Here is a 13398-nt window from a genome sequence, read left to right on the forward strand (position 1 = left end):
CCTAAATCCATATGAGTAACATTAAATGATAGCAGCATAGTATAGTAGAATTTTTTTAAGTCTGGCACCTGTGACACAAGTTACCAGTTACCACAGGGCCATATGTGGTGTGAAGGGTCCATAAATAAAATAATAAAAAAAAATATCACAAAGTTTCATTTTCTAACAGGTAAAGCGGTGAATATTCCGATTGAGGATGAGAAAATTATGTTAGAGAAGTTCCAAGAGAATCAGTTCAACCTGATGGCCAGCGACATGATATCACTGAACAGATCTCTCACTGACGTCAGAGTTGAGAAGTAAGCTTTTATTTACACTCATATACTCTTATTTACTTATGCTTATAACCATTAAATACAAGGGCTCAGAACTGGTATTTTTTAACTGGGCCCCGGGTTAAAACACTCTTTAACCAGGTTTTTGGATAAGTGTTAGCTCGGAGCATAACCAAGATGCGAGCGGTATTGCTTCTGAAATGAACCTGGTTAATTCCTCGCGGAAAGTAACTAGTGCAGTGATATCTTCTATCCCTTTGTAGTGCACCATCTAATAGGCCAGGGGACACCAATTAGTTACGCTTGGGGTCCGTTTTAAGGAATGAAATGACCTTCGCAATGAGGAAAGTAATCATTTTTGTTGCTAATTATCTGTCTGAAGTTTGAAGTTATATTGGTGCAATTAAACGAAGTTCATCTTCGAAAATGTTTGGTCGGTGGTCCGCACACAATGGGTCGGCGGTCCGGATGCGGACCGCGGTCCGCCATTTGGTGACCCCTGCAATAGGCCATAGCTTGTTTATTTCTTTTCAATGTGTGGACAATGGGTGAGGGTGGTGGTGTGTGTGAGTGGGCGGGACGAACATAAATGCGCGCTTTTATAATTTTGGACGTGGCGGTAATGTCGTCGACGTCCGCAGTAGAACGATAACATAGCTTGTAAAATGTAAAGTGTATATGTAAGTAAAATGTATGGAAATATAATATGAAGACGCTTTTAAATTTCCGTCAATGATAACTTTTTAACGTGCACGTTAGAGAACATCACGACGTCTCCACTCTTCTGAACCGCACACGTCCGCGGTGCGTAAAATCAAAAGGGCATTTAACGTACCCAACGTGTTATAGTGTAAGTCGGCGTCCACGGTAACGTGACGTCCGGAATTATAAAAGCGCACAATCGTGAACGGTTCTAACTGGTATTTTGAGCAGAAGCAGTTTCATTTTGCTCTTTGAACAAAACCAGGAATAATTTCGGTCTGTTCCAAGCGGAATCGAAATGAAAACGGTCTTTTGTTGTATGTCATTCCTATCGAACAGGATCGCGAATACGTTTCTGAGCCCTGGTAAATGCATGAGTTCCAAGGGATGTTGGGCAAAGGAAAAGGGAGTACCTGGCCATTTAAATACCCTGTGCTATCTCCTGAATTATTCATTATTAGAAGTGATGGTTTGCGATAAATTTTGTCAGATATAACATTAATACAGTCATTAATATTTTATTAACAAAATACAATCCCTAAAATATAATTTTGTGCGTTTCTCTAATTTTAATAACTTCTTTTTGATGAAATTATAGTTCACAGTGTATTAACTAAACTCATGTTGTTAACAGATGCAAAGACAAGAGGTATCCGAAGCTCTTGCCTACTACAAGTGTTGTTATTGTGTTCCACAATGAAGCTTGGACAACACTCCTGAGAACAATATGGAGTACAATCAATCGTTCACCGAGACCGCTGTTGAGGGAAATTATACTTGTTGATGATGCCAGTGAAAAAGGTAAGAGTAGTAAGTAAGAAAAAATACGTGTGGCACTCGTGGACTGCCGCGGTAAAGCTATTGCATAGCATTTTTTATCAACTTATGCAATTATAATTACGTCAAGTCGCACGCACACAAACACCGTGCCGAATTCTGCCGAACTAAAACGACGTTAGACGATGTACCGCTGTGCCGATTGCAGGGGGTGTTAGGTTTATTTCGTTACGGAATTTGTCGATTCAGTCGCCGCTCTTAAAGCCCGCGATAAAAGCTTGGCAAGAGTATTAATATTAGTTGCGGGGGGGGGGGGGGGGGGGGCAGCTGCTCCCCGCTTGATCATGTTGACGTCCCTACCTAAGTATATTATCTAGTACCTTCATCTATAAAAATTAAAAAAAAAACGATTTTTTGCCATTTGTTTGCAATACAATATTTTTACAACTAAAAATTATAAATTTTTTATTCTTTATAAACACAACTTATAATAAACACAATAAAAAATCTGATTGGCCCCCCCTGGCCCAGAACCTAGGTAATTTGCCTCCCCCTGGCCTAGAACCTGGGTACACCCAATAGGTATTATAGCATGGTGTAAATATTTTAATTTTAAAAGCATTATTTTCTCTGCTCTACTTTTCATGTAGAAATGCAACATTACAGAAGTCACTTGTTGTTGCTTTTAAGTGTTAAATGGTTTTATTAAAGAATATTTTGTTGTTTAATGTAAAACAAAATACCAAAAGTACATATCTACTTATCTAAAATTACGTACGATCATAAAATTTCAAACAAACATAAAAACAAAAAATGATACTAAAGTACATATATGTAGTAATAAACTAAAACTTAAAACAACATTATATGAAAGTATCAATTTTCATACTTCACAATTTGTAGAGTAGCAGTTTTAAATACCATTTCGTTCATTCCTTGCTAATGACATTATAACGATTATGTTTAATATTAATAACTGTTTAGTCAGTGTTAGTGTTTATGAAATGAATGCCTACCTGCCTTGCCTTGAAGACATTATAAGCAAGGCAAGGCAATAGTAGAAAAGAGTGAATATTTCCCTATCCTCGTTATTGACCCTAGTTTCGCAATATAAAAACATGTAATATCTATGCAAACTATTATTGTTTCTTAACCTTATAACTTGGTAAAGCCAAAATTAAGTATGGCGATGATTTCGGCGGTCTAAGGACCGTATAAATAGTCAGTACTCAAGATGTATCTCGGTCTCAAGACACGGTTCAGGCTCTGTGATTCGTTCGCTGTCAAAATTTGGACCAATCACAGAGCCGAACCGCGTCTTGAGACCGGGTCGAATCTTAAGTACTGACTATTTATACTGGCCTAAATATTTATGTAAGTAAGGTAAAAGCACTAATGGCAGACGCTCTAAGGAAACATGGGACATTTGAATGTTGTAAAATATATATTTATTAAAATAAAGGATTGATAAATTCTTCCATGTCTTTAGTAACTCTTACAAAATAAAACTATTATGATTATTATAACATTAAAAAAAATATATATTATGATTATTCACTGACAAATCAATTAAAAAATAAATTATTGGTCTTTTTGTAAACTTAGTCATAACAACTAATAGATCACAGAAAACGAACATCACTAATAGTAGACACCAATATGAACTAATAGTTGACATATAACATTACATTACATTTAACATTTTTCCTATTATTAGGTATTTATTTGCCGTTTTTCAAAAGATCTCATTTACTTCATCATAGTAACTACATGTATATGAAATATTATCCACGTTGTCTCCAGATTCTATCCATTCTTCTTCCATGCTGAAACTATCTTTCCTTTTATATTTTTATTTTTCATATATTTTTTCCTAGCAAATTTATTAATTTTTCAGTCTTTAGTCTCCACGCTTCTCTTGCCTCTTCTTTTTTCTTCTTAATTTTCTCAGCTCTCCTTTTTCTTCTTTTTACCGCTAAAAAACTTAAGCAATCGATTTTTAGATCAGACAAGGTCTAATATGTCAATTTTCAGGTACAGTAGTTTTAATTTGTTAGCTTGTTAATAGATTTATATTTTCAGAGAATATTGATGATATTTGCAATAAATAAACTACAAAATAACTTTAGTATGTATTGCAACATGATGATATGAGTTCCATATCATCTATTAGGTTTTTTAACATTTTCAAGAACTACTTTAGCCACCCTTTATATTGTTAGTAGACACCCGTTATATTGTTAGGGAAAACGGATAAAAAATCATAAATAAACATTAATTAGTGTAAACAACATGACCATTAATCCAATGAAATCAATAGAAATTACAAAAAATCTAATAAATGTATTCAAAACTTACGTGCAAAATTTCGCCTTCCTTAACCTATTTGCTAAGAAACTGCCGAGCGCGAGTTGACGCGGTCACATTTTTTACGAAAACTGATCCCATTTTAAAATTTTGTTCCCGAAGGCGTCCCTAATATATTTTTTCACGTCAACAGATAGCTTGAGAAGCTTATAAAATTTATAGTGTTGAGAAAAAATTAGACTAATTCTTATTTTTATGGTATTTTTGTCGTAAGTGTCATCTAATAGTCTACCATTAGTGCTCTTACCTTATATGGTTTTTTGACAGCTTGAGCCATTTCATTTAACGGTTTATAATTTTTTAATTACGTGCTGATTGATGATAGTTGACCGTAATGTAGATAATTATTAATAATAGGTAATTAGTTAAATTTCGTAGCGATTCCTGGTATTCTTAAAAAAACTCAAGAACGATCTATGCCCAGTTTCCGAAGTTTTTTTGGCAGGAGAACTTATCAATTTATCAGCGTTGAGACAGCCGGACAGACATCGAAGTCTCAGTAATAGGGTCCCGTTTTTACCCTTTGGGTACGGAACCCTAAAAATAGTTTAAAAACACGCTTTAAAAAAATATTGCATTGTCATTAGCTCTCAATACGTAGGCAAAGTTTCGAATTAATTAGACTACTGGTGATTTAACACAAACCGGACACTAGACTCTTAACATTTAACTAGAGTACTAGCATATTATACTGATGTAGCTATCCCCTTACTAATAAACGTTGTATAAGCTTTGAATAGTTATACAGTGTTTTGTTCCTGTCACACAAGTGACATTTATAATTGGATGGAAGAAGACAAAACACTGTATAACTATTCAAAGCTTATACAGCGTTTATTAATAAGGGGGTCAGTGTTTATTAGGGAAAGTTCACGACATCCTCGGTTCGCGGTTCGCGATGAACGTTATGTCCTTGACATTACAGCACGAGGTGCCCCGACTACTAAATGCTCATCTCGTCCGCACGAGGCTAATCGGAATTCTTTTGAGGTATATCGTACAGTCGTAAAGATAGGTGACTATTAATGTCAGACGACCTCTGTGGCTCAGTGGGTGGGCTGTCGGTAGCTCAAGCCGGGGGTCGCGGGTTCGAATCCCGCCGACGGAACAAAAAAGTTTTCAAAGTTCCTGGGTCATGGATGTGTATTAAATATGTGTATCATATAATAAAAATCTTAAATATATGTATAGTATAAAAGTATTAAATATATTTCCGTTGTCTGGTACCCGTAACACAAGTCCTTCAGGTACTTACCACGGGGCCAGACTGACGTGGTGTGAAGCGTCCATAGATATTATTATTAAAAAAAAAAAAAAAAAAAAAAAAAAAAAAAAAAAAAAAAAAAAAAAATGTAGTATTCGATGTCTTACAGCAGGTAACATTCAGAGATGTTTGATGATTCCTTTAATTTAAAGCGACGCTTTGATAATTTGGCTGTAGCGATATCGATTTTTCTCAGCAATGACTAAAGCTAAGAAATTAAAGTTCATTGTCAGTATTCATCATGTCTTTGTCTTTGAATTACCCATAGCATATCAAAAATCAAAATCAAAAGTGTTCGATATTGTTGTACGCGCACAGCTGTTTATGTCACATTATGCATACTTAATTAAATTAAGTACCTAATATACATAATAAAAAACCGGTTTTTTATTCAAATGAGACTCGAAATAGTTGCTCTCTACTTGAGTCGATATTATGTAAAATAAAATGTACATCTCTAATGTTTAGGATTTCCTTATAATAAACCCGGTATTATATACTTATCTACAATAACGTTTTTAGGGTTCCGTACCCAAAGGGTAAAAACGGGACCCTATTACTAAGACTTCGTTGTCTGATTGTCCGTCTGTCTGTCAGCAGGCTGTATCTCAAAAACCGCTATAGCTAGACTTCTGAAATTTTCACAGATAGTGTATTTTTGTTGCCGCTATAACAACAAATACTAAAAACAAAATAAAATTAATAATAAAGGGGGGCTTCCCTACAAGAAACGTGATTTTTTTGGCCTTTTTTGCTCGATTTCAATAATGGTAACAATTAGACACTTGAAATTTTTATATACTTAATCCTTTTTATACGTGTACTTTAATAATTAATAATAATATTATAATAAAATAATAAAAAATGAGGGGGGCTCCCATACAAAAAACACAATAATTTGTCGCTTACTTTTGCTCTATAACGGTACGGAACCCTTCGTGCGCGAGTCCGACTCGCACTTGGCCGATTTTTTGAGTTATTTTTCTTTGGAGATTTTAAGATTTTGTTTTCATCAACTAACGCTAAGTGTCTTTAGCGGTCTTTAAGGGTTAAATGTTTTTTTTTTATGAAATAAGGGGGCAAAACGAGCAAACGGGTCACCTGATGGAAAGCAACTTCCGTCGCCCATGGACACTCGCAGCATCAGAATAGCTGCAGGTGCGTTGCCGTCCTTTTAACAGGGAATAGGGTGATAGGGGAGGTTAGGGATGGGAAGGGAAGGGAATAGGGGAGGGTAGGGAAGGGAATAGGGTAGGGGATTGGGCCCCCGGTAAACTCACTCACTCGGCGAAACACAGCGCAAGCGCTGTTTCACGCCGGTTTTCTGTGAGAACGTGGTATTTCTCCGGTCGAGCCGGCCCATTCGTGCCGAAGCATGGCTCTCCCACGTATAAGTAAAATGTTTCTCTAATAAGTCGCTTTGATGAAATCTTAAAATATGTTTGACACTATTAAGTGTAGTAAGCCCTATAGCCATTAGGCTATAGGGCATCTTAATTATAACTTTGTGAAAACGCATTATGTTGTTCTCTTAAGGGTTAGATTAGGGTTAAACAATCGAACGGACAGTAGCTGGATTTTGATACGATTTTTATCAACAGAATTAAGAAAAGTTCGCCTGTTAGAGCTAGTGAGTACAACGAATTCGCTACACACATTACGATAAAACGTTGATAAGAAATAACTATTTCATTCATCTTTATTGCTGGGGATAGGTAATTAAGCTATATTTTATGCTTTTCGCCTGATGCCTATTTATTACTGTCGTAAACACACGCAACACGAAAGGAGTAACATGTGCGTTCCCGATTCCAAAAACTTTTAGAACCTAGGCACAGATTACTAAATAGTTAATACGTAACCTAGGCTCAGGCTTTCTTAAATCAAATAATTATTTTGGTGAATTTGATTTGGTGGCCCGTAACTATGCCTAAGCGGGAAGTGGAGCACCATGGGGTTTTAGTGGGTAGATCCTACGGGGAGTCCCACATACCCCGGCCGATGTCCAGAATCCGCCGGGGATGCACAAAGCATTGCAACTCAGGTTTTCTTACTAAAACCCCGTTTCTGAAGTTTTCTGATTTAAGTTTGTCTATTCACTAGCGCTTTAATGTGATTGGCTCAACGTCAAAATATAAAAGAATCAACAGCCCTGTTGAATAGATAAACTCTTCCGAAAAAATATCAGAAACTGGGCATAAATTCGGGGAGATACAACACAAGCGTTATTTTTCACTTGTATGAGGTTATGTTGCTCTACCACAAGGGTTTCCATTTTCCAACCTTTTCTTATTCAGGGAGCACTTTCATATTTTTTTCTCGTTAACGGCGAAGGGAACAAAAACTCAATAGGAAATACTAAAAAATAAACTTTGTCATTTTAGTATTAATGTGTTTTAAAAGATTGTATCTTCTTCACGAGGCCCGAGGTCGTCTATCCTAGGATTAAATGTAAAATGAGTCGCGGACCATATTTTGGGTCCCGCGGACCACAAATGGTCCATGGACCACTGGTAAGGAACCTGCAGTGCTCTACAAAGTAAAGTCTTGAAATAGGAATTTTCATTATTGGCATCATTAGAACGCTAACAGCATTCCGACATACCGCATACATCATTTAGACACAGTTTAAAAATATCTCAACGGTTATTGATTGTTCTATATCGATTTCAACGATAGAGTCTATAATTAAAAATTGTTTCAAAACACGTCTATCATTTTACAACTTAATATAAATATTTAAAAAAAGATGTAGGGATTATTATTATTATAATACATAATTATGTAAAAAATAGTAATCCTTACTTTACTAATATAATAAATGAGAAAATTTGTCTGTCTTTCAGTCTATTACCTCTTTACGTTTTAAGGGCTGAACCGAATTAGATGTACGGTTTCACGTAATAGACGAATTTCGTCGCAACGGAGTTGCGGGCGTTTTCTAGTTACGCAATATTTGATATCCTAAGCAAAATTATCATGCTTTAACCGCCATATTTCAAAGAAGAGCCTTCGCCGCAGCACAAAGATAGTTCTAAAGTATCCGGAGGTGCGGATTTTAGAACACTATATTGAAATAACTGTAAAATGTGTGGAAAACAATACGATATGCATGAATAAATGAAATTATCGAGTTTGTTACGGCTTATAGTGGGTCAGGTTTGGAACGGTAGAGCTAGGTGAATTTTGAATAAATTTTACGGATTAATTAAGCTACAGTCAACACTAGCAAACTCGGAACAGTGTTGTAGCGAACCTTATCTGTATCAAACTTCTTTGGGGACCCCAGCACAAGTGATTTTTTTTTATTAAGATTAGATCGCTCTTTAGATTTCATGTCAAAAATAGTAAATGAAGCGAGGGAGCTACAATAAGGATATACTATATGAGCGGTCTCAGGCCAGTGGCGTAGCCTCATCCGTATCAAAATTATTTGGAGTCCTGGCCTAGAAAAAGTCGCCTGCTCTCTAAAGAGTGAGCGAAGCGAGCCTACCACAGTCAACAAACTATACATAATATTACCAAACTGTCCGAGTTTGCTTAGGTATAAGTATATTGTATAGTTAGTAGTGCGGTGGCCTTATCGGTATCAAACATAAGTATTTGGGGCACATAAAACATAAACATATTTTTTCATAAAATAATAAAAATTAGCTTGCACTCTACATTTTATATTGACAACAATAGAGTGAGCATAAGCGTTATTAAGATGTCAAAATTGGCTGAGCGAAACGAGCGAGCCGATTTTTGACATTCCAGGTTTTTTTTTCTATTTTTAATTTTTTTTTTGTCCACAGAACACCTGGGTAAGAAATTGGAGGAGTACATCAAGACTCTGCCGGTGGAGACGCGACTGTTCCGCACGGAGAACAGGAGCGGATTGATACGCGCGAGGCTGCTGGGCGCCAAGCACGTGAAGGGGGACGTTATCACTTTTCTGGACGCGCATTGTGAATGCACTGGTAAATGATAATAATTTTTTTTTGATGTTGGAAGCGGTATTCGCTAAATACTAGGTTATGCCCAAAGTGCTCGGATATTTTCAAATATATGGATAAACGCCCATAAACATCCAAAAGTGCTTGGATCTAAAATTCTCATCTATAATTAAGATTGTATTGCGATAACATGTGCGATATAAAAAACCAATTGTTTTTTTTTAGTTTTTAAATGGTGAATGCAGATTTACTTCTGAAAATCCATACGCGTTATGCAATATCATTTTTATTTTCATTTTTGCAAGCTTAGGTCTCCAAATGTAGACTTTACTTTTTAATATTCCTTCAAAGTTTTTATACAGTGTAAAAGCTCTTTACCTTTTTTATACAATGAATTTTGCATATTTAAGTGTAACATATTTTATGCCATTGCAGTTCTGTTTATTAACTGGAAAATCTCAGATTACACTTGATAAGATGTCTAAAATTTATGACGTCTGCGTCCGTCTTAAATTTATACGTAACACATTTTTAAAGAATATTTTTTAACCTTTTTTTTTCTTTTAACAGAGGGCTGGTTGGAGCCCCTCCTAGCGAGGATCGTAGAAGACAGGACAATAGTGGTGTGCCCCATTATTGATGTTATATCCGACACTACATTCGAATACATTCAGGCTTCAGACATGACCTGGGGCGGCTTCAACTGGAAACTCAACTTTAGGTGGTAAGTACAAGACTCAAAATTGAAAAACGCTCCATTTACTAACATTTCACCAAAAGCGATAAGATAAGAAAATCGGTTTTTCTTTTGCGATAAAAGTAGAATGTAAATTTTCTTTGACTATGTTAATATGTTAATGTAAACAATGAATAATTGGTTTATTGTTTATTAATGTATTCCGTGAACTTCCGTGACTATAGTCACAGTATAAATATCATACAGTAGTATTACTTATTAGTACAGTGGGAGTACTGTCAGTAGTGTATTTAATTAAAACTCTTTCAACAAATAAATCAGTTTTGCCTAAACAAACGCATAATTTTAGAGTATATCTTCATAGAACCTGCTTTTTTCGTACATTCGATTTTAAAATATCTGAATGCCTAATGCTAATAGTACTCACATACGGTTTTACTCGATCGAGCAATCACGTAGAGTAAAAACCACGGCTCGGGATTTCGTCCACAGTCCACACATTCAGCATTACTCGATAGTTTTACTCTAAATCGAGCAAAAATTATCGAGTGGAAAACTCACAAGTCAAGTCACACGCTTGAGTAAAGCTTGACGGCTCGCGTCGAGTAAGTTCGAACCGACTTGATGCGAGCCTTCGAGCTGTGAGTTTTGCGATTTTTGCTCGATTTGGAGTAAAACTATCGAGTAAAACCGTATGTGAGTACTTAGCATAACGACAACAATTAGTCCGCTTAATCGAGTTCCTACTGAATCTGTAATGACGCTTTTATGTACGAGCGCTCTATTTAGGCCATATAGTATGAAGATTGTATACTGTATATTATTTATAGTATGCTTAATGCTACCGCTCTAGTGCTCTTATCCTATGAAGATACATTAATTAAGTATACTATGCCTACTAATTAAAAAGCAATAAAGTAGTTTCTAACTTGTAAATCGTGCAATAAACTTACGTACTGTGAATGCAGCCTATTTCTACATTAATTATAATTTATAATAGTACAATTGTTCAATTCTTGTCTGAGAGGCGACTTTTCTAACATATTGGACCAAAATAAAACATTTATCTAAGCCCTGCCGCACATTGTCCGAAATTTCTGATACGAAACAGTTGAACGTCCGCGCTGTCTCTAACATTTTGTACTGAGCCGAGTGAGCTCGAACTCGCCGGAAGGATATTTCGGATAGTGTGCGGGGTGGCGGTCCGGCGGAATTCAACTGTTTCTGATCAGAATTCGGACAATGTGCGGCCGGGCTTAATATAACGTTTGTTTGTGTGGTGATTTTTTATTAGTAAGAGGCTTAAAATTATTTGGGTTTCATTCTCTTTAATTTTTTTTTTTGTAAGTAGTACCCTTTTTTGGAAGTCGGATAAAATCGAATGACGTCATCAGTACTCAGTACCCTAATTATTAGTAATCATTAATTAGGAAGTAAAAAGCTTAGTTTTTCAAATATTCACAACCTTTACAAGTCGGTTAAAAATCCAATGACGTCATCCAGTGATTCCCCTAATGAATAATTAGGAAGTAGACTTTCTAGTTGGTGCAGTCAAGGTGATTGTGTGAGCGTTGGCACCACTTGCCATTGTTCCATGTAGTTCAAGTACACCGCTAGTGTTTTCATACAGAATCCGTTGTTTTTTGTTTTGTTTTTGGCCTGTTTTCATCATGTTTCTATTTTAAACTTTCAAATAAATTGCTTATGAAGTTGAACTTCAGAGCATTCGAAATGCATTGTTCTCTCAACATCGAAAATGTTGCTCTCGCGCTAATTAAGGTGACGCCTTGATGATTTGGCTGCAGCAATATCGATTTTTCTCAACAATGACTAAGGCTAAGAAATTAAAGTTCATTGTCAGTATTCATCATGTCTTTATCTTTGAATTACCCATGGCATAACACGATTGGTCAACTTTTATAAAGACCTCTATAAAAAACAGGGATTCTAATTTTGTCAACAGAGCAGAGTGATTTAAGCTTCCAAAATTTGTACATAGATTAGTAATTCAAGCATACAGTGCTATAATTTGCCCATAGCTTATATGAAATATATTTATGGTTTTTAAATTACGCGACAAAAGCCATTTTGTCGCTTACGCCCTTTCCATTTCTTGCTGTTCCATTTCTTATTTCATAGAAAACAAGCCATCTAAAACATATCCAAAACGATTTTTTACTTTAACGCGGTGTCACCTTAAAAACTAGTTCGTTTATCATGCGGGAATCGTATATAACTATTTCCGGATCAAAAAGTATGCTATTTTTTTCCCGGGACTTTAAAAGTATCTCCATAACAAATGTTAGCAAAATCGGTTAAGCGTTTTGGGTGTTAAGAGGTAACAGCCATACAGACAGGCAGACAGAAACATTAGCATGTATTATTAGTGTGGGTACGTCGATGTGATTTTTCTATGCAATCGTACTTTAAGGTTAGACTAGGCTCTACTGTACAGTAGAGTTCGAGACTATGAAATGTCATAGTATACGAGATCGTTTAACGGCCGTTCCCAATATTTGATCTATCTCTGGTTTTGCCCTACTAGAGATATGAATAGCTCACATTAGACATTAGAGACATATATTTTATGTCAAATGTGAAGTTCCGTTCAATCAAACAGCTAGCCCTTTGACTGAAGAACGCCATTCAATCACACGGCTATACGTCGTTTAGCCGACTTGTTGACTACAACGTTCAACACTACAGCTAGACGACGCTCAGCCAACTGGTTTGTTTTTGATTTGGCGGGGAGCTGCGCCCCCCGAGCCCCCCTTTTATTTGACGGCGACTCTGTGTTGTGGTCTAACCTAACCAAACCTAACCAACTTTTGGACTTTCTGGATTGTGTTTGTTTTTGTTTCCCCCCCCCCCCCTTTCAGGGGAGGCTGCGTCCATCCATTTCATAATCCCGTAATTTCTCCTCGAATATTTGTTGAAATTTTAATTCATTCGTATGCGCCTCCACAATTTTTGTCTCTTTTATAACACTTGTAACTTTTATTAACTACTTTCTTTCCGAAAAACAACCACAAACACCAACAAACACTTCTAGTTGACGCCATATTGTAAATAAAACGCACCTAGCGCCGCAGCGGTGCGCGCTGAACTACTTCAATTAGACGGCGGCTTTTGAATCAGCTGTTAAACGTTTTGAGCGACTAAAATATTCAATATAAAAGCTAGACGTGTGATTGAATGGCGTTGTTCAGTCAAAGGGCTAGCTGTTTGATTGAACGGCTATTTAAACCAGTCGGCTGCGACATAAACACCGTTATCCTTGAAACCATCAAATGAGCCCGTCAAAATTAACAACTTTTTCTATGAGAACAATGCTGGGAACTCACAAAAATCCGTCTTCATACCCATACATATGCATTT

At 36.2% G+C, this 13398-nt stretch overlaps 1 protein-coding gene across 2 annotated transcripts in view; it reads left to right on the forward strand.

Annotated features, from left to right (window-relative positions):
* LOC121735236 (polypeptide N-acetylgalactosaminyltransferase 5) overlaps positions 1-13398 on the forward strand; it is a 42779-nt gene that overhangs the window by 1270 nt on the left and 28111 nt on the right. For both annotated transcript variants that reach the window (XM_042125990.1, XM_042125989.1), the window contains exons 4-7: positions 170-299; positions 1612-1778; positions 9183-9347; positions 9894-10047. In XM_042125990.1, coding sequence (XP_041981924.1) covers positions 170-299; positions 1612-1778; positions 9183-9347; positions 9894-10047 — 616 coding nt within the window. The remainder of the gene's footprint in view (positions 1-169; positions 300-1611; positions 1779-9182; positions 9348-9893; positions 10048-13398) is intronic.

The sequence above is a fragment of the Aricia agestis genome, chromosome 17 (genome assembly GCF_905147365.1).
Source record: "Aricia agestis chromosome 17, ilAriAges1.1, whole genome shotgun sequence".
Classification (NCBI taxonomy): domain Eukaryota; kingdom Metazoa; phylum Arthropoda; class Insecta; order Lepidoptera; family Lycaenidae; genus Aricia; species Aricia agestis.